The sequence below is a fragment of the Indicator indicator genome, chromosome 34 (genome assembly GCF_027791375.1).
Source record: "Indicator indicator isolate 239-I01 chromosome 34, UM_Iind_1.1, whole genome shotgun sequence".
Classification (NCBI taxonomy): domain Eukaryota; kingdom Metazoa; phylum Chordata; class Aves; order Piciformes; family Indicatoridae; genus Indicator; species Indicator indicator.
The window spans coordinates 583,598-605,637 of NC_072043.1; the positions used below are offsets into that span (position 1 = coordinate 583,598).

The following is a 22,040-nucleotide window of genomic DNA, read 5'->3' on the forward strand; positions in this document are numbered from 1 at the left end:
TCTATGGGATGTGTTCCCTGACAAGCTGCTGAGTGAGAGAAAAAGCACCGAGGGGAACTTCATGCAACCTGATCTAGTTGAGGAAGCCTCTGCTGACTGCAGAGGGGGTGGGTCTGGATCACCTTCACAGCTCCCTTCCAACACAGACCATTCTGTGATTCCATGATTCAGGTTGCTTCAATCTTCACGTGGACAAGCGCAGTGCCCGAGTCCCTACCCCAGCAAAAGCACCGAGCTCTGCTTTTTCAGCACAGCAATAATTCTCTGCTCCATTTCCACAAGAGCTCCTTCTCTTTATCAATGGCTCTAAACTCTGCTCCTGACCAGAATCCATCCATGCCAGCTCTGTTGCAGGATGAAAGCCACCAAGGTGACAGAGTTCCCCCAATTGCAATTGTGAGAGTGGCCTCAGAAATAGCAGAGCCTTAACTCGTGGTGCCGCTGAAAGGAATTTGGTTGATGTGAACTCTTTGAATCAAATGACTCCACTTTTTATCACCCTGAGGAAGGCTGAACAGCAAGAGAAAAACCTTTCAAATGGAGTTAAAAAAAAAAAAAAGAAAAAAAAAAGTTCAGATTGAGATTCTGGATGATTTTCAGTGCTCTTCTTCTGAGTCAGACATTCCGATAGCAGAGCTGCAACAGCCTCACAGTTTGTCCTCTCTTTCTGAGCAGAGGGTGGAGATGATGCAGAAGGGTTAACCTTACATGGGGGACAACTCACTGTCTGTATCTTAGAGAATCACTAAACTTGGAAATGACCTTCAAGATCATCAAGTCCAACCCTAACACAACTGCCATGACCACTAAACCATGTCCTGAAGCACCACACCTACACTTTCTTGAACACCTCCAGGGATGGCAACTCCACCACCTCCCTGGGCCTGTGCCAACTCCTCATCATCTCAGTGAAACTTCCCTGTACACCCAAGGTCCTCTCTGCACAGCTGCTTTCACCCTTCCCACCCACAGCATCAGCTCCACCTTCCAGAAGAGCCCCAAGGCCCCTGCAGAGGGGCAGGGCTGGCATCCCTCACTCTGCACCCAGCACAGTGGTGCTCACTGGAGTTACCTTTGATTGCACGGTGCCAGGAATGCTTGAAACCTAAATGTACAGCAGGGACTCTGGGAAGCCAGGGAGTCCCTGATTTCTCTCTGGAGAGCTTAAGACAGGCTGGTACAGCCCTAATATGCATTTCTGCAGCAGCCAGCATATCTGGGACAACCTGGCAGCAGGCAGTTGCTTGTTCCATCACTGCCACACACCCAGGCAGTGCCCAGTTCCCCAAGCCCTTAATCCAGGGATGGCAGCAGCTCACACAGCAATACTTTATCTTTCTTCTATTCCAGCTGGAAATACTCCTTCAGCCCTCAACTTCTATGGGCTGGGAGAGGAACCATCCACTGGTTTTAAACCAGAGGACAGAAACAGAACCAAACAAACAGAACCAAACAAACAGAGCCAAGAGAACCGAACAACAAAGAAGAGAACCAAACAGACCAAACTTTCTGGTGCCCTGGTGAGATGGGCTGTGGGATGGCCACAGATGCCTCCTCATTCCTCACCACAAGGCAGAACAACTCCTAAGGTGTGAGCAGTCCTTACCCTGTGGAAGCCAACATTTGGATTCCAGGTTAAGGAACCAGCAGGGAGGGCATCCCCGGGGCAGAGGAGCTGCAGCTGGCACAGCCACCCCATGCTGGGAGCATCCCTCGGTGCCAAGCAGCATCAGGGAGGCTTTCCTGAGGATGCAGGGGATAACACCTCTGCTTCCTGGGGGGGAATGACCGAATCCAGGGGGATATGCCATGCAAGCTCTCTGGCTGGAACGACAAGCAGCAGGCTGGCTTTGTAACGTCAGCGCCACGCGACACCTTCGCCTGTGATCCAAGGCTCCCATCTAAAGTGGGAAGAAAGGATCCTCGCCTGCCTGGAGATAAACTTAAGTAAATAATGTTTGCCATCAAATCCAAATGAAGAATGACAGTTAAATTTTATAATCATCTTCAGAGCTCCAGGACTTACTTTACATTTTCTCAGGCTCATGACCCAGGGGTTGTCATAGCAACTAGGAAATCCTCCCTTATCAGGCTCTTACATTTACATTCCTTACGGCTGCTTCCCTTTATGAATTAAATCCATCACAGTCTTCTATTCTCCAAATAAGAAGTTCTTAGGATTATCTGGCAGAAACAAGGATCAAGTGCTTTGATTGAAACACTATGCAAAAGCTAATTCACTGGTGGTTTTCTCTAAGGGAAGACTGACTGTGCCACAAATAAATGGCTCCCATCCAAGTCTGCTGTTGGCAGCCTCTCACCAGCAAAAAATAAAAGTTGGGAGGGCAGGGGGGGAGCGAACACAGGTTCTGTAGCCTGCCCATGTTGGTCCAAACCACTTCCACACCTGGATGGAAAGAAGAGTGTCTGCTGGGTGGAGAGGTCTGCAGGGAAAGAGCTTCCAGGGCATCAATGAGGGCAGCTCATGAGCACATGTCTACATGCACTTAAATTACACAGTTAGAGCTGGAGCATGATCACAGCCATGCAAATCCCATTCTGGAGCAGGTGCTGAGCCCCAACTCAGCATCCTGGCGAGGCAGGCAGGAGCAGGGGAAGCTTTGCTGCATGCCCTGGTGAGTGGTGAAGCTGTGCCAGGGACGAGTCCTGCCCATGTCTGTGCTCTGAGATCCCAAACCTTGCCTGCACCGTGGTCTAGCTGGAGCAAGCCTGGCTCAGCTCCCTCTCTGCTGTACCTTGGCTGCTTGATGAGGACTGGGTAAAAAAAGGTACAAGAATCAGAGAGCTGCTTTCTGGAGCGTGAAGAAGATGAATCTCTGACACCAATTAACTGCAGCCAGCCTGGCTCCAGGGCTGGGCACCTCGGGAAGCACACATGTCCCTGGTCCTGCTCACAGAGGCCATCCCAGCTCCTGGCCTGGGTTCTGTGTCCTCCATGGAAAACAACACAACTTCAGTGCCCCAGAGAAAGAAATCCAAGCACAGGTGTGTCCATCAACAGGGGATGAAGCTGGAGCAGTTAGCAGGTACTCCAGCAGCACTCACTGACAGGAACTTTGCTGCAGCATCCCTTGGTTGCAGAAGCTGAGACAGCCAGGCTGGGAATCTGCTGACTTGCACTAACCACACAGGCAGGCACAGCACGGAGGAGGAGAGGCCATTAGCAGCCACCGCAAACTCTCGTTATGCAGATTTCAGGGAGGGGGTGAGACCATTTAGTTGTTTAAATTCCATTCCCCTGCATTTGATGGGCCTGGAGTCAGAGCAGTTAAGCATTCAGGCAGAGCAGCAGCAGCCAGGCTCATCTCTGCCCTAAACAACACGGAAATAAAATAAACTTTAATTCCCAGAATGTTTTCTGCAGGAGCCTTTTGATTAACAGGACTCTTAGAAACTGTAATGAATTTCATAAAGGCAGCTCTACAGTTACAGACCTACGGGCATCAAGAGTTTAATTTAGTTAATGTACTTTTTATTCATTATTGGTCCTCCACCAGAAGCTGATCACCAACTTGTAGAGTGCATTGCTTAATTATCCATGCTGCACTTCCTCAAATGAGCCCTATTTAAGCTGCCTGTCAATACAGCAGGCAGGGCAGGGCTGTGATCGATCGCTGCAGTTGGAGCCGTGCAGCTGGAATGCCAAAGACCAGCAGCAGCAGCACCACAGGGTTGCACTGAAAGACCTGTGGAGAATGCAGGAGGCCACACGGTCAGGAACTCAAAGGCTCAAGGGCTTAAGGCCCTTTCTGTTTCCTGAGATACCATCTCCTGGAGGCGGTGAGCAGAGCTCTCCCTGCCCGCGCCGTGCCTATCGCTTTGCCTGCACACAGCTCCTGGACATCTTGTCCGGCAGCTTTCAGCCACAAGCACACAAGGTCCTCTGCTTTATCTCCTTCCTTCACACTGCTATGGGGAGGACAATGGCAATGTGCATTTGAGCTGCCTGCTGGCTCTCTGAGGAGCTGTGAGCTGAACGCAGAGCTGGTCCCTCAGGAGCACTCTTTACCTTCACAGACCTAATGAAGCCGAGGTTCAGAGCGGCTCTTGGGTCACCTCGGTCAGCAGCTCAATGAGCAGGAATTATGCTCCCTCTGGCAGCAGCCAGGGCAGCTGAATGCTGCAGTCTCAAGGAGGAAAGGCCCTGGGAAGCTAGGGCTGACCTAGGACATCTTCCACAGGCAGCTGTCCTCTGTGGGCAGAGCCAGAGTCAGATTCACCAGTGCCAGCCCTCCTTGGCTCACCTTCACCGAAGCATTGCCCATCAGTTGATCAATAGCTTATTGATTCATGAGATCAAAGGTAATCCACTGCCTCAAGTCAGGGCTTAACCAAACCCCATATTCTGCAAAGCTGATGGCCACAAGAGCAGCTTGTTCTGCACACAAAAGGCCACCATGGGGCACAAGAAACCCTGCTGGTGCTTCAAAGGCATGGATCCAAGGTCAGCCAGGCTCCCAGCCAAGGCTCCAGCAGTAAACCAGCAGAGCTCTTCGGAAGTGGGGGAAGTAAAAAACCTTTTAATTGTGGAGCTCTAGAAGCCTTTCTTATCAATCTATCATCCACCTTGAGACAGCAGCTTTCTTCAGGCCCTCAGCAGAGCATGGAAGATGGGGCATGCTCTCTGTGGGGAAGGTGTTCTCCAGCTTCAGGGAGCTGAAGCACTTCTCCCAGCACTTTGCCGTGGGAGAACCATGACCGCAGCAGGAAGGTGCCAAAACTAACCCACCAAGCACAGCCACCGCTGAGCCCAAAGCTCCAGCAGCCTGCCTGCACCTTCACACCCTGCCCCATCTGCTCCCACCACCAGCACCCAAAGTGCACGTGAAGGTCTGCAGGTCCAACAGAAATAGCTGCCGTGGGAGAGACTTTGTTCACCAGATGATAAAAATTCCCCCCGTGCTGGCGGGATGCAAATTGCCTCAGCACCCGGAGCTGACATCTCCAACAGTTTAATTTAGGTACAGCTCTTAGCAGCGTTGGGTGTCTGCAACAGAAACAGATGCCTTGAATCATTTCAAAGTATGCTCCTGTCAGAAATGTCCTTTCTGACACCAAAATCAATTCCCTTCTCCTTTACTAACTACTTCTCCAAAAATAGAACGGAAAAGTTGCCTGGATCGGATCTGCTGTGCGCGGCTTGGAGCCTGCTCACGGGCTGCAGGCAGGCAGGCTCCCGGCACGTGGGGCCCTGGGAATTAGCAGTGCCCTGACACAGCAACTGGCATGGAGAAGAACCTGATCCATCTCCATCATGGAGATCCACACAGCCCCTGACAAGCCTGTTGTAAACCCAGCAGCCAGGCTGCTTCCCTCCCTCCCCACCAGCGTTCCCGTGAAAGACACCTGGAGCCACTGCAGGAATGCTTCCCTCTGAGCCCTTCTTGGACCTCGGTCAGCCCTTCCTGGACCTCAGTCTGAGCACACTGACCTGTGGGGCCAGGATTGCTTCACCCTGATGGGTACAAGCTAGAACCCAGGAGGCTCCACCTCAACATGAGGAGATAATTCTGTGTGGTGAGTGTAACAGAGCCCTGGAGCAGGCTGCCCAGAGAGGTTGTGGAGTCTCCTTCTCTGGAGACTTTCAAAACCCACCTGGATGTGTCCCTGTGTGACCTGCCCTGGGTGCTCCTGCCCTGGCAGCAGGGTTGGACTGGATCTCTGGAGGTCCCTTCCAACTCCTCCCATTCTGTGATAGCCAGAAGAACATCTCTGCAGTGCCACAGACCCTGCTGGGCACACGTAAGCATCCTTTCCGGGATGCTTGCAAATCCAATTAAAAGAAAAGGCTCTGAGCAGCCCAGTGATGAGGCTGGGAACACAAATTCCTCATCTCTGAAATGACTCCAAAGACAACACCTCCCTGCCCTGCCAAGGACTGCTGCTGGCGGGAAGCCTTCTCCTGCCCAGGCTGTGGTGGGGTAAAGGAAGCCAGAGGAGAGCTGCTCTGTAGCCAAACACCAAAGGGCACACTGCATGCCTCTGGGCTTTAACTGGCACCTCAGACCTCATCCCCTGAGCCATGCTTTGCTCTTCAGTGAATCTGAAATCTGTCCTGTTCCCATTTCTACCACAGCTTCCTCCCCTTTGCTCCCACTAGGAAAAGGCAACACTCCTGACCTCCTGGCTAGAGGTGCTGTAACTGCTGCCCACAGAAACACCACCTGGGAATTTGGCTTTCTGGTTGCTAACCAAAACCATCAGAAGAGCAACCTGGTACCTGGAGTTCTTGGGAAAGTCTCCTCTAGTTTAGGGACAATGAGACACCCACAGCCCTTCTCTCATGCTGGAAGCTCTGCCCATGAGCCCCACGAAGAGCTCCGAGTGACACTCAAGTATTGGTTCAGGGATGGCATCAGGGCTCCAGTGAACCTTCACTGCCCCTCAGGCTATGGCCAGCTGCCTCCCCACAATGCCTTGAGGCATTGGGCAGTCTAACTCCTGCCCCTGAACATACAAACCTATACCCAAGACTGCTTCAAGACCCCAGCCAGACCTCCCAGCCAACATCTCAGCCTCTCCTGGCACTGCTGTTCCCTGACCTGCCCAGCCTGCAGTGCTTTGTGTTCCAAGAGGAAAAGCAAAGGCAGCTTGAAATGAGCTACAAAGATTCAGCCCAAAGAAGCTCCTGTGGCTGCAAAACAAACCCAGAGGTTCAGAAGCAGGCACAGAATCAGCTGGGGAAGGGCATCTGCATGTGGTGTGGGCACGGTGGGGCAGAGGGGCCCTGGCCAGCCACTGCCTTCCCTGGCATGTTTGCAGTTTCCTTTTCCTTGCCTGCCCAGTTCCCACGGGGCAGGAGGCTAATGACAGCACTTCATCACCAGCAGCAGCCGGCACTGCCATCCATCCTGCCAGCCTGGCAGCTGTGTCACCGAGTCCCCAGCCACCCCCAGCGCCCCAGCCAATCGCCTGGCACATGAGCACCCCACAGCCATCACTCACCCAGCACCTTCATTAACAAACTGCCCTTAATTACAGCCCTAATTGCAGAATTATTTCATAGCAGCAATTATTCTTCCCAGCCCAGTGCAGGATATTGAAGTGGGACATTGTCTCTGACAGTGGCACCATGCCAGCTCATCTGCCACCACGAGCTGCCTTCCACAGTGCTGCATGGATCCAATCTGGTGCCCTCAGAACGGCCGTGCCAGGGGCAGTGACCCTGCGTGGGGCACACCAGATCCCTCCTCAGGCGACCACCCCACAACAAGGGCTAATGAGGACACAGCTCATTAGACCAGTGGCAAGGTCGAGGAGGAACAAAGGCCTCTCCAACTCCAATTTTAAAGCTTTCTTGCACAACTCCTGATTCAAGGCATGACCCTGGATCTCCTCTGGCAGCAGGGGATGGACCCCATTGAGGCACAACCCTGGATCTCCTCTGGCAGCGGGGGATGGAAGCCCAACAGGTGATTTTCCCTGGGAAGACCACAGCTACCACAACATCCTCTCATAGATCATCCCTCTAACAGCTTCACAGCCAGCAAGTGAATCTATTTCAGTTTGAGCTCTTCAAATTCTCCATTAATGAGAGAAATTGAGGAGCATTAGCGACTGATCTCCGATACTGTCGGAGTCAAGTTCAGGGCCAGGCTGCCAGCAGCTCCCACCCCTGATGGTGCTGGGGGCAAGAAAAGGGGAAGGCTGGGGCATGCCAGCAGCAGCAGCCACAGCTCCAGCTCAGTGCCTGGCCCCTGCTCCAAGAGCTGCAGAAGGGCCAGATCTGCCCCATTAACTCCACATCCTTCCTTGCTTCTGCTGCTTTTTAATGTCCTCCAGCCTCAAAATGGCAGCTGCAAGCGTGCAGAGAAGCACCCAGCAGAGAGAATTCCATGCAAAGCTGTCATGCAGCTGGTGTTGGTCTCTTCTCCCAAGTAAAGACAGGATAAGAGAAGATGTCCTGAAGCTGTGCCAGGGGAGGGTTAGGTTGTAGATTAGGAAAAATTCCTTTGCTGCAAGAGTGGTCAGGGATTGGCAGAGACTGCCCAGGGAGGTGGTGGAGTCCCCAGGTGGAGGTGTTCAAGAACCAAGTAGACACTGCACTCTGGGACAGGGTCTAGTGGGCATGGAGGTGCTGGGTAGAAGGTTGGCCCTGATGACCTCAGAGATGTTAATGACTCTGTGACTGTCCAGAAGCACCCAAGCACCTTGGCCAGAGGGGCCTGGAAGCATTGCCAGGCACAGGGGTGGGGAAGCACTGCAGCAGATGCCTGAGTGGCAGCAGAAGTGATGGCAGACGTCTCACCACACTCAAGTCCCTGAGACCTCAGCCACTTCCAGCCGCACCACGCAGCCCAGTGCCGCGTTCCTGCGCCTTCAGTCACGGCAGAGACCTTCCATAATCACCCAGAAAAGCACCATCTGTTGGGCCTTACTGCTTAATTAAACCCAAATCCACAGCTCCTCCATGCTTCCAGCTCACAAAGAGAAAGGTCAGCTCGCAGCTCTGCTCCCAGGTAGCCTCAGCAGGACACACAGAGCCTGGAGCTCCTTTCTGCCAGGCACCACTCAGGCACTGCTCCTGCTGCCCACCACACAAGGACACCTCTCCAGCAGGGTGGCACCAGCTCCAGGGCCTGGCTCTTGGACTGACAGACGAAGGGGACAGACTGCTCCTCCAGCTATAGCAAGCATCTCCTCCCTGCCATCCACGTCCCCCCTTGTTCTGGCTCTGAGCATCCAGAGAACTCTGCTCCAAAGAGCAGGACCAGGACCTGCCCATCCACAACATCTCACAGTCACAGAGCGCTAGGTTGGAAGGTACCCCAAGGACCACCTAGTCCAACCTTTCCAGGTAACAGCAGAGCTGACAGGAGCTGCCCCAGCACCCCGGGAAACTGAGTCTTCAAACTGTCCAATGGAGGGGACTCCACCACTTCCCCCTCCCTGAACTCAGAGCTTTTGCCCTGGCTCCCTGCTGGTTGCTTTCACACCAAGCTGCACACAACCACACCACCAATGCCTGAGAGGTGCCAGGTCCCTGGTGTGGCGCCTCCTACAAGTGCTCTGCACAGGGACATCTGAGTTAGAAACTGGCCACATTGCAAAATCATCCCAACACCCACAGCAGCTTCTGTGCACCCAACGAGGAGAGGCTGGCTCAGGCTGTTCCCCATGCTGGGAACGAAGCAGGAAGCAAAAGGCTCTGTGCAGAGCAGGAGGAAGCAGCCCCTGAGTGTCCCCTTCTGATGTAGGGAGAAACAGGAACCAGCCCTGCAAAGAGGGAACAGGGCTGCAGTAGCCTGGCTGAGCTCAGCCCCAGAACCACCACCACTCCAGCCAGTCAGTGGTGCCTCCAGAGCAGGCAGGGAAGCTCTGCTTCCCCCAGAGCCTCCCAGCACCGTGCAGGTTCCCCTTAGAGGGCTCTGCTTTGTCTTTCGACCACCAACCCCAGTGGGAGCCTCACAAATGCCAACCCCAATGCCATTAGCAGCTCGTCACCTGCTTTCTTGTGGGGTCTGGACCATGAGAAAAGGCAAATTAAAACCTGTCTGATGGGTAGGAGCTCTCCAGGCTGCCATGGCACCTTGCAGGAGCATCTCTGAGTGCTCCACACAGCCCCAGACACCACTGAGATGCTCTCCAGAGCTCCTCAGGAAGATGAGCACTGCCAGGCTGTGCCACTGTGGCCTTTCTCTTGCTTTTTGCTTCCTGTAGGTGGAGGCAAACTCCTTGCTGAAAAGAGGAGCTGGGAGCCAGAGCTGACAGGTACCTGCAGCAGCTGTGGAGGTGCCAGCACACCTCTCCTGCACCATGACTTCTCCTGCAGAAGAACATCCTCACTGCTGCCAGCCCAGCCAGGCTGAAGTGAATGCCCAGAGCAGGATCTCGCTGCAGCCCCACACAATGGTCGACAGCCCCCAGCAGGGCAGCTGCCCCCAGACACTCCCTGCAGGAGACCTTTCATGGTGGGTTTGCCTCACAAGTCCATTGCCACCAATGCCACCTGGGCAGATGCTGCTCACCCACACACTGCATTCCAATGCCCTGTTTCACCTCCCTGAGCTTCTCATGGCCCAGTGGGTACTGTCCAGGTCAGTAAGGGGTGCCCTGCCCTCACTCTCATGGTGCCCAGCAGAGTCATCCCACCCAGAAGCCCCATCCTCATCCTGCTCCCAGGCAGAGCTGCGCCAGGGCAGCAGCATCTGGGGACAGCAGTGCCTGGGGGGGGGACAGCAGCCTGGTGCTCCACAGCCCAAGCTCAGACACAGGGACGCTGCCAGATCTCTGTACCAAAGGCTTCCTTCCCCTTCCAGCTGCTGAGCTATCTGAGCACAGCTCCAGCTCTCTAACGAGCTGCCTAACCTTGCCCCTCTTCTCCACCCAGGCTTTAAAATTTAAAGCTCCAGCTAGCTGAACATGAAGACATGAGCAGGAACATCACTCTGCTCTCACTGTAGGTGCAGAGCTTTATATCGTCATTAATATTTCACTCTCTCCCATCTCCTCCTCCTGCTGCAACTGTCCTCATTTTATTTATATCTGCAGGATACCACTGCTGCTCCTCCCCAGCTCCCCTGTGCCCGGAGGAAGGTTCCCTGCTGTGGGACTGCAGGCCCCCAGAAGAAGCCCTCCCCCTGCATCTGGGCCGAGCTGTGCTAATTGCTCCTCACCCCATTCAGCAGTGTGCCAGGACTGGAGCTGGAGAAGTCCTTCTCCCCCACACTCCTGTCCCAGAGCAGTGGGATGGGCACAGCCCCTCAGTAGGCACTGAATTGATGCTGACAGCTCGATGGCAGCCAAAGGGCAGGAACAGGGATGTACCCATGAGGGAGGACTCAGCCACCCCTGTCCATGTTGGGTACATCATCATCATCATCATCATCATCATCATCGTCATCATCATCGTCATCATCACAGAATGGCTAAGGTCAGAAGGGTCCTTAGACACCATCTGCTCCAAGCTCCCCACCATGGGCAGGGACACCTCTCAGCTAGGCTCAGCTGATGGTGACATCTCAGCCAGGCTGTGCAGCAGAGCTCCCTGAGCCCCATGGCCAGGAGATGCTTTCCTGAGTTGCTTAGGAAGAAAATTAAATTACACAAATATTTCACTAAATATCTTTTAAAGCCTATTAATATTAATATCAATATCAATTCCACCTCTCATGTGCCTGGCATTTAAAAATCCATTTTAAAAACCTCAAACTAATTTCAGATTTGCATCTCGAATACCAATCAGCAGGGCAGGCTCCCTGCTCCCTGGTCTGCCTGGCACCCAGCTCTGCCCAGGCACTCTTGGGTGCCACTGGGTGCCACTTCAAGATGATGAATATTAAAGGCCTGCTCTCGCCTGCACATTTTACAGCTCTCTGGCCACTGCATTTGTTTAGAGCTGAAATTACACTGAACAAACAGGGCCCAGAAAACCAAAGCCTTCTCATCTGCACATCAGCACAGAACCAGCAGCAGTGTGGTGCCAAAGCAGCGCTCAGGGTCCTGTGCCACAGAGGCCACTGGGTGCCACACATGGGCAGAGCTGTGCCTGCTCCTCTGCCTCTGCCAGACAGGAGCCTTCCAGGCACACGGTACCAGGTGCAGCCACCTGGTTTCCATCTGAGAGCCTCTCCCTTGCCTTCTCCTCTGCTCAGCTGCCTCAGCCTGACACGTTTGTGTTTAGTCTCAGAGCCACTTTTCCTGCCACCACCTCACAGGACACAGCTGATCTTTGGGGTGGAAAACGAGAACCTTCTCTTGTGAGCAGCCACATGAGAGAGGAGCAGGACAGGAGGATCCTTTCAAAAGTGGTGCTTCAAGAATGAGAATTGGAAGAGCCCTCTCACGCTCTTCAGCCTCTCCACTGGCCTGCCCAGAACCCTTTCCCATCTTTGCAGAAGCAACCAAGCTGCTCCTCAGCCCTCAGCCCTGTCGTGCCGTATGTCAGCCTCAGCCTCTCCCTCTCTGCTTGGGAAGCTCAGGCAGCTCGAGTGCTCAGGCTTCCTCCCTTTTATCTCCATGACTCATGAGCTTGTATCAAAATATTTTCTTTTTAGCTGGCAAAATCTGAAGCCAAATTCCCCTCTTACAAATGAAAGTCGAAGCGCTGCAGGCGCAGCCAGGGAGCCACAAGTGTCATTTTGCCTTTCAACTGAGTCGCTCCTTTCTCATCCATCTCCCCAACTGAAAGGATCAGAGGATGCATTCTGAAGGGCAATGCTCAATTAATATCCTGCTAAATAAAACTTCATTCCATGCAGGAAAAAAAGTGCACAGCAGCAAAGCTTGAGGCCCTCGTGCTGACATCGCCTGGCTCCAAGCGAAGTCAGAAGGATCCATCCAGAAGGATGCTGGGGAAGAGGCTAGGTCTGCACCCTGTGCTCCACGATGCCCCAAAGGATCCAGCCTGGAGAGCATGGGCCCAGAGCAGGATCCAGAGTAGGGCTTTAATTCCCATCACCTCTGCTGGCACCGCAGCTCCATGCCAAATCATCCCGGTCTGGGGATGTCCTTTCTGCTGCTCCCATGGGACTCAGGCAGCCCAAGCAGGCTCCTTGCTGTGTGCTTTAACCCAAACATCACCATCCCTTTGAACTGGCAGAAGGCTGCTGCTGGAGCAGTTTGCTTTTTGCTTTTCAGAACAAGACATTCCCACAGCCCTCCCCTGGACATCAGGACAAACTTCCTTACTGAGAGTGTGAGGGGTTGGCACAGGCTGCCCAGGGAGGTGGTGGAGTCACCATGCCTGGAGGTGCTCAAGAAGCTGTGGATGTGGTGCCTCAGGACGTGGTCTAGTGGCCATGGCAGTTGGACTCCATGATCTAAAAGGTCTTTTCCAGCCTGAGTGGTTCAGTGATTCTATGATTCCTGGGGCAACAAAGGCAGAACTCCTGCCAAGAAACTTTTCTCTCATGGCTTATTTGCTCCTCCCATCAAAAACTCTACAGCAGCAGCAAGCTGCTGACAAAGTTCATCAGCTGAGCTTTCCCTTACAGTGCCAGCAAGATCAGAGAGCAATCCTCTGTCTTCTTGTCAGGTTAAACGTTTCAGCAGCTACCTCCCTCTTCCCAAACTAGAAATTTATGCATTCTCTGAGCAGCCCATGGAAAATCCTCACTCTGTACCCGTCTGCTGAGGGAAGGAGTCACAGCAGCCATTCGTCAGGGCTGGTGCTGTGTGGAGGAGCAGCCATTGGAACAGCTTCAACTTACCTTAAGAACTCTGTTGGCCATAAAAAATAGCTGCATGTGCAGCTTCTACCCTGCTATAAAAGAAGATGACTTTAATTTGATTCCTTGGGAACACAGCTAATAGAGGGCCTAAAAACACTGCCAATTTGTCATGCTGGGGAGCCAGGGCTGCAGAATGTTATCAGCACAGCAGCTACAGAACACAGCAATTGTGGGGGAGAACCTGCAGAAGTCCTGGAGGGGCTTCACAAGAGCCAGAAGGAAATGAAGCTCTGGGCTGGGAAAGTTGTGTTTCAACTCCAGCTTCACACAATCACAGAATGAGAGGGGTTGGAAGGGACCTCTGGGGATCATGCAGTGCAATCCCCCTGCCAGAGCAGGAGCCCCCAGGGCAGGGCACACAGGAACACATCAGATGGGGCTTTAAAGTCTCCAGAGGAGACTCCACAACCCCTCTGGGCAGCCTGCTTCAGGCCTCCAGCACCCTCACACCAAAGAAGTTTCTGCTCATGTTGAGGTGGAACCTCCTAGGTTCCAGCTTGTCCCTGTTGTTTTTTTTCTTATCACTGGGCACCACTGCAAGGAGCCTGGCCCCTTCCTCTTGCCCCCCACTGCTGTGGGAGATGAGCACAGGCTGGGTGCTTCACACACCACTGGCACATGCAGAGTGCCATGGCTGAATGAGGACAGCTCCAGTGCACCTGAGGGGCTGTGCCCAGGCATTGCACAGCAGTGACAGAGGAACTGGACCCCCCCCTGCAACCTCCCAGACACAAACTTCCCTATAGGGCTGCTCCTCTTTGTCCCACAGCTGCTGGAAACAGATTCTGCTCACCCAAGCAAAACCCGATGGCACCCAGCACATCCTGATCCAGGGCAGGAGGGCTCAGCATCAGCAGCTCAGCACTGGCCTGGCCTCTGTTTGGTGCTGGGCATAGGATTTGGAGAGGTACATTTGCTGCCCAGATGGGCACAAGCAGGTTCAAGTGGCTCCAGGAGATAAGGGCATAGCCAGGCTCTTTTCTCAGCTGCATCTTGCAGCCTAATAATAGCCAGGCAGCCCTGCCATGCAGCAGCAGCTCAGCACTCAGAGGCCTTTAATTGGCCAGCCATGGGGGTTGTTTAATCCAGAGCTGTCACCAATTCCTCCTCATTAGAAATGCAAACCAAATGGTGCCAGATGAAAGGCTGGAGAACAATGAACAATCAGCTGGCAGCAGCACAGAGCTGTGAAGGTCACCGGGGGAGGCAGGGCTCCTGACCCAGCACACTGCTGCTCAGCTGGGCAGCAGCTCGGCAGGGGCTGTCTGCAGTGGAGCAGCCAGATGGGAACCAAACCCTTCCCAGAGCTCCCAGTGACAGAAGGGGAAGAGCACAGAAACACAGAACCATTTCAGCTGGGAAAGGCTCTTCAGCTCATCCAGGGCAACCATCCTCTAACTCCACCCAGGCTGATGACAAACATCTCTGCCTCTTTGAAACACCTCCAGGGATGGGGAGATTCAACCACCTCCCTGGGAAGCCTGTGCCAGTGCTTGAGAGCACTCTCAGGGAAGAAGTTTCTCCTAATGTCCAGTCTAAACTTCCCCTGGTGCTAAGTCGAGGGAGACAATCCCTGCCCTGCTCTTGCTGCCCACACCATTGCTGTTCCAGGCCAGGATGCTGGTGGCCATCGTCTCCTGACCCTCAAGTCTCCCTTTTCAGTGGTACAAAGGGCAGTTGGGGTACCCTGTGTTACCCATCCCACCTCTTTTCCTGCCCACTTCCAGGGCACCTGAAGCAGCTGAGATGTCTTTATCTGGAGCAGAGCTCACAGCTACCAAGGGTCAATCCATTTGTTTGCTGAAATGCAGACAACAGCTCCAATTATGTCTGGAGGCTTACAAAAAATCCCTTCCCCTGAGGACTCAGGTTTGAACAGCCACCACCACACAGCACAACAATTAATCTCTGCTCAAACAACCACCCGGGGGAGGCTCAGGGGGCTGGGGAATATCTGAGGGAGGCTCCTCAGAGGAGCAGCATGCACATGGGCTGTCAGCACTGCAACGAAGCACTCAGGGTTAGGAAAGTTCCTCTGATCAGCTCCATCCTCTACCAAGACCAAACAAAACCTCACCTCTCTCAAGGACAAACCAACCAGAGGTCCCAAAGTGTGAGGGAAGACAACCAGAAAGTAGTTTTCCCATCTGGAAAGGACTGAAGATGACCTCAAGAGTGGCCATCTACATCTGTTCCCCCTTCCCAAACACCCCCAAACTAACCCATACAGCAGGAATGGGCAGACCATGCCCTCCCTGCCAGGCACTCTACCCATGCTGTGGGGAGCCATCAGTGTAGGGTCCAAGCATGGTGGCTCCCCAGGCTGGCTGCAGCTACACCAAGGATTCACCATCACATCTGAGGCAGAGCTCCTCTTCCTCCTCCCCTCCCCATGGTGCCGTTGCAGGCAGAGCCTGGAATGGGCACCATGGGGGAAGGGAGGAAGAAGAGGAGCTCTGCTTGCTGCTAAGTTTAGTTTGATTTTCATCTGCCTTCAAAGTGTCAGCACTCAGCAAGGAACAGGACAAGGTTAAAGAATGTGAAGTTGAAAGCAGCTGTCTGGGTGTTTATCTACAAAAGCAGCACAACTCCACCAGCTCCACATTTGCATAATGCACCTCCTCCCCCCTGCTGTCCTTGCCTCTGCCAGGGCACCCACAGCCTCCTGGTGTCCTCCCTGGTGGCACCCTCCCACACCTATGGTGCCCTCCCTGCCTGACCAAGTCATTCACTTGGTGAATTTGGTGAGCTCATTTGGTGAGCTCCTGGTACAGCCAAAAGCAGCTTGGCAGCATCATGTGGAGCTGTGGTGATGCTGCAGAGCTTCCTGCACATCACAGAATGGCTCAGGTTGGAAGGGACCTCAGAGATCATCTGCTCCAAGCTGCCCACCATGGGCAGGGACACCTCTCAACCAGACTCAGGTGCTCAAGAGCTCATCCAACACGACCTTGAATACCCCCAGGCAGGAGGCAGCCACAACCTCCCTGAGCAGCCTGTGCCAGAGTCTCACCACCCTCCTGCTGAAGGACTTCTTCCTCAGCTCCAGTCTAACCCTGCTCTGCCTCAGCTTCAAACCATTCTCCCTTGTCCTGCCTCCAGAAACCCTCACCAAAAGTCTCTCTGCAGCCTTCCTGCAGGATCCCTTCAGGTCCTGGCAGGCAGCTCTGAGGTCCCCCTGGAGCCTTCTCCTCTCCAGGCTGCACACCCCCAGCTCCCTCAGCCTGGCCTCACAGCAGAGCTGCTCCAGCCCTGGGATCATCTTTGTGGCCTCCTCTGAACTCAGTGCACAGCTCTGTGTCCTTCTCCTGCTGAGGCAGCAGAGCTGGAGGCAGGATTGGGAGTGGGGTCTCAGCAGAGCAGAGCCAAGGGGCAGAATCCTCTCTCCTGCCCTCTGCCCACACTGCTCTGGCTGCAGCCCAGCACACAGCTGCCTGCTGGGCTGCATGAGGGCACTGCTGGCTCCTGGGGGCACTGCTGGCTCCTGGGGAGCTTCAGCTCTGCGTCAGCACTGTGGATCCATGTCAGCTCCAGCCAGACTTGGGAGAACTTTGCTCCACAGCTTCTCCCCACTTTGGAACAAGAGGCTGCTACATATGGCCACTGTTTTCTCAGCAGTGCCTGAGAGAAACCCAAGAATCCCACAGAAAATCTGTGTCCAGGCTCAGGGTGGTGGTGAACCACCCAGCACCAGCTCGGGAAGAAGGCTTGGGGGATTTGGCAAAGCAGACAGGGACCCACCAGGAATGAAGGCAGGCAGTGACTCACTGGTGGCACCCAGCTAGGGAGAGGCTCCCTGGAAAAGTGGAACAGAGCATGGAGCCGTCAGGAGCTGCATCAAGGTAAGAATCCCAGAACTTCCTTGCCTGGAAAAAAGTGACAGCAGCTGCAGGAAAGCTGCTGCAGAAAGAGGCTCCTGCTGCTGCAGAGAACTTTCACAAGTTTGTTCCCAGAGCCTGCAAATTGCCAGGCTAAGGCCTGGCCTCTGCTCAGCCCATGGAATGCTGCTCCCTCCTTGCCCAGCAGCAGGGGAAGCTGCTCCTGAGCATCTCTGAGGCTGGGGAGGGGAAAGGAAGGAAAATCCTACCTGAGGACTTCTTGTGAAGGTGTCAGAAGCAGGACTGCTGTCACCCAGAGCACACTGCAGGGATGCCAGGCTGAGGAGGAGGCTGATCTGGAGGCTCAGCAGCAGGGCTGCTAGCAGCGTGTCGCTGAGGAGAGCCATGCTACTGTAGCATTTCACCACCAGGCACAAACCCCAACACTAAAAGTGGAGCATAAATCAGGCACCAATTGTCCTCCACACACGTAGGAGACTTTGCCTCCACTTCTCCTGCTTTATGCATCAATCCTGCTCTGGGATTGGTCCCAGGGAGTGCTGCTCCCCTCGACTGCAGCTACAGTGCTGGAGCAGCCACAGCACTGCCATGCACACCAGGCTGGCTGCAGGCAGGGGAGAGGGAGAGCTTGGAAAGAGTTCCTCACAAACACAACTGACAGAGGCATCCCTCAGAACCTGGGTGATTTATCTGGGCTGCAAGGCACTGTGGGGAGAGAGGAAGGACCTGAAGTGCAGCATCAGCTCATAAAGGCAGTGGTGTCTGCACTGACAATGAGACAGGAGCCAAATGGCTGCTTGGTAAGCAGCACACAGCCCTGAGCAGAGCCTGCTCACATCCACTCTTAATTAATGCACTCAGCTCCAGCCAGGTGCTGTAAAATATGATCCCAGCACTGTGCTCCCACCTAGAGAGCCTCCAGTCCCCAGCAGAGGAGGCAACAGGAACTTCCCAGAAATGGAGAGACCAAGAGTCCAATTTTCAAGAACCATTCAGCTCAGCTGCCCATAAAGCCAGCTGGAATTCCCAGGCTCTCAGGCAAAGATCCTAGAGTACCAGGTTGGAAGGGACCCCAAGTGTCATCTGCTCCAACCTTTCCAGGTCACAGCAGAGCTGCAATGAGCTGGTCCCGGACCCTGCCAGGCTGAGTCTTATATCTAACCAATGGAGGGGACTCCACTGCTTCCCTTGGGAGATTATTCCAGTGTTCAACTGCTCTCATGGGGAAACATTTTCCTCTGGATTCCAATGGGAATGTCTCCAGCAGTACCTTGTCCCCATCACCCCTTGGCTTCTTCATGGCACTCCTTGTCAGAAGGGAGTCTCCATCTTCCTGGTAACCCCTCCCTGGCACTGTTCAAGGCAAGGCTGGATGAGGCCTTGGGCACTAAGTCTAGCTGAGAAGTGTCCCTGCCCAGGGTGGGGAAGTTGGAGCAGATTTCTGAGATCCTTCCACCCTGAGCCATTCTAGTGTCCTCTTTGTTTCCAGCTCAGTGAGTTGCTCTCCTCCTCCAACTCAGTGGAGCCCAAGCAAACCAAACCCAAGGAGAGCCCAAGCCCTTCTCCAGTGCATGCAGCCTGATAATGGCCCTGTGCTCGCCTCGGCTGGCCTGGATTAGCTGAAGGCAATCACTCCTCTTGCTGAATTCCTTCCCAGTCCCCCCAGGACTCCAGTCTGCTCTAACAAGAAAAATGAACCCCCATTAGCTGCATCTCCAACATGTATTAACATTTCCTTTGTTTAGAAAGGTTAATATCCCCCAAATAAAGGCACCCAGCCTGCCTGCCAGAATAATTACATCATGACATTTCAGAGAGGTTGGCAGATGACAAGGTGCCCAGCAAAGAAACAAACAAAATCAGCAGCCTGCTGAAAACCCACCCAGGCTGAAAGCACTCAGAGCAGCGGCGACTCCGATCCCACCCATGGCTCCCCAGCAGCTCATCCCCTGGGACACTTTGGCCCTAGAGGAGGTGCTTTGGGATCCCAGCACCATCAGGCTTTGCTGCTCAGGTGGTCTGGGGATGTTGGACTCTCAGCACAGCATCCAAAAGACCAAACTCCAGAGGTTTCCCTTCACTCTGTGTGGGGCAGAAGAGAGGAAGCCAGGCTGCGCTGTGCTGCCACCAGGGTGTCACAGAATCAGTTGGGCTGGGCAAGACCCTTGGGGTCATCCAGCCCAACCCTTCTCTAACTCTGCCAAGGCTGCTGCTGAACCCCGGCCCTCAGCACCACCTCTCTGCTTCTTTGAAACTCCTCCAGGGATGGGGATTCCACCACCTCCCTGGGCAGCCTGTGTGAGCCCTTTCAGGGAAAAAGTTTCTTCTAACATCCAACCTAAAGCTCCCCTGGGGCAGCTTGAGGCCATTTCCTCTCTTCCTGTCACTTGTTGCTTGGGAGAAAAGACTGACCCTGACCTGGCTCCAACCTCCTCTCAGGTTGTTGTAGAGAGTGGTCTCCCCTGCGCCTCCTTTCCTCCAGACAAGCTAACCAAGGCTGCTCTCCACACACATAGTGTTCAAGGAGCACCAGCTAAGTGCTTTGGAGTTGGAACCCCACAAACATCTCAAGCACTGTGGCTCGAGGAGCTCCAGTTTGTGAGGCTGGAGCTTGAGAGTGCTGCCAAAGGGGACCCTGCCCCTGGCTCTCTGTGCAGCTACGACGGCGTGAAGCCCATCAGCTGCTGCATGGTCCCAGGAAGCAGCCAAGAAGCAGCAGCACTCCTCACTGCATCTGCAGCTGGAAGCCTTCCCTGGTAACCTTCCCAGTCCTTGTCTGACAAATCCCTGCTCAGGGCAGCAGCAAAGGCTCCACCTGCTCCACTCTCCCCAGGGCTTCTGCAGCTTCACACAAACAGCACCGAAGGGAACCCTCCCTGCCCTCCTCCCCCTCACTGCAAGGGACCTCAGGGACTGGCTGTGGGCCACCTCCAAAGCCACGTTTGGCTGCTCCACCCTTTGTGGGCTGCAGCAGCAATCAGCTCCCTCCATCGCCTACAATATTTGCATCCTTTAAAGCGCTTGAAAAGCAACAAATGTTACAGCTTCCAAATGATTTTGGAACATGCACATATAATTAGCCCTGTCTAACAAATCTGCTCCTGACTGCAGTAGTAAACAACTGAATTTAAGCCAAAACCTGCTTCAGAGACATCAAATGTCAAGGTCTGACTCCTGCTCTAGCAGAAGTCAGAAGCCTGGCAGGTAGCATCTTCTGGGGGCTGGTTTGCTCCACCTGAGCCTGCTGAAGGGTGAGATGCCCTTAGTTCAGCAGCAGGTTCCTCCCTGCAGCAGAACTCCCCACACAGCCTGCCATGGCTCCTCCACTTGGGCTTGTGATGGTTCAGAGGTGATACTGGCACCACAAAACCACCCCAGGAGGTCTCAAAGAGCCACCACCAGCCTCAGGGTCCTTCCTCCTCCTTGGACAAGTCCAATGGTTTGGAGTTAAGGAACAAATCAGCTCCTGGCTGTAGCAGTTAACAGCTGACTCCAAGCCAGATCTGTCTTTGAGGCCTGTCTGTGACAGCAGCTTGAGCTGCCAGCCGCTCCCACGCAGCCTTCCCCTCCCACATGGGACACTTGTGATGGCAGCAAGACCTCTACCACGCTGCAGGGGAGTCTGTGCCACGGCAGGGCTGGGAGCTGAAGAGCTGCTGCTCCCCCAGTAAGGGATGGTGAAGCAATCCTGGAACCGTGACAGCTTCCAAACTGGAGACACCCAAACAGCTTCAGTGAGGAAGCCTTCACCATTCATAAAAAGCCAGCAGTGCTCTCCAGCTTCCTCACTCCTTATCCTGCGAGGAGAAGACTCTCCATGGCAAGCTGTCCATGACATGGACAGGAAACCAAACCCCACAGCTACTGTGAGGGGCTCCTGGCAACTCCCAGTCAGCAGAAATGCTCTGCTCCCACAGCTGGATGCTGCAGAGAAGGTGAGAACCAGCAGCAGGGTGAGAACAACCTTCCCAGGCAGAGGCCAGCTCATGGCTCCAGGGAGCCTCCACACAGAAGGTGGCACACAGGGTGAGAACATGCAGGCAGTGCTCAACTATTGTCCTCTCCAGGGTGGAAATTAGGAGACAGGAGGCAGGATCTTTGCAGAGGTCTGCTCAGCATGACTCCTGCCAAGGCATCACACCAGGACTTGGGGCTGGGAGGGGTTTCATGCCAAGGATGAAAATCAAATCAAATCAAATCAATCTTCCCTTGCTGCCTGTGACCGGGGTGGGACCGAAGGCTGCCTTCATCCTGCAAAGGTCATGTTTGCATTTCTGGTAAACACAACCCTGTGTTGTTTCCTCTCCCTCCACTATGCTCAAGTCACATCTGGCTGTGCCTTGTCAGAAGGCAGTGAAAGTTTGAGGGAATGCTGCTCCACAGATGTTGCTGCCTAAAAACAGCCTCCCTACAACCCAGAACAATGTCCCAGCTCAGTGCCAAACACACAGCTGGCCATGTGGGGCCACGTGGGGCCAGTGGAGATCCACTGCAGAGGGCAGCTTCATAAACTTCTTCCTTGTCCTACAAAAACTTCTCTCCTCTACCAGCTTTCATGACTGCATCCAAATTAATTCATTCCAGAACCTCAAACCCCAGTCTAGAATTTCATCTGATCCCACAGTTCCCCTCAGCATCCTCCTCTGGAGTGACCTCTTCCCAAGCAGAGGGGATGTGGATGGGATGTAGATGTTCTCCTGCTACCCACATGGACAGAGCCATTCCCTGCTGCGTGGAGCAAGGCCAAGGTTTGCAGAACCTCCAGATGAATTATTCACCTGGATGGGTTCTCATCCAGAGCTGGGAAGGGGATGTGCACCTTCCTCTGCCATGGACATGCATCCCCTTCCCCCAGCCCAGCAGGAGGAAAGTGATGCACAGGCTGAGGCTGCTGCAGCTGACAAGAGAAGCCCAGGAGATGCTGGCAGGAAGGCAGCAGCAATGAAGACAGAGTGCTCAGGGCCAGGCTCAGCTGCTCTCACTCGGCACCAAACAACAGGTGCCGGTG

General features: G+C 54.1%; 1 protein-coding gene across 1 annotated transcript in view; it reads right to left on the reverse strand.

Moving 5' to 3' along the window:
- The window catches only part of CADM1 (cell adhesion molecule 1), a 74,986-nt gene extending 62,850 nt beyond the window's left edge, over window positions 1-12,136 (reverse strand). Inside the window, exon 1 of the mRNA XM_054395551.1 lies at window positions 12,051-12,136. Coding sequence (XP_054251526.1) covers window positions 12,051-12,136 — 86 coding nt within the window. The remainder of the gene's footprint in view (window positions 1-12,050) is intronic.
- Window positions 12,137-22,040: the final 9,904 nt, after the last annotated feature.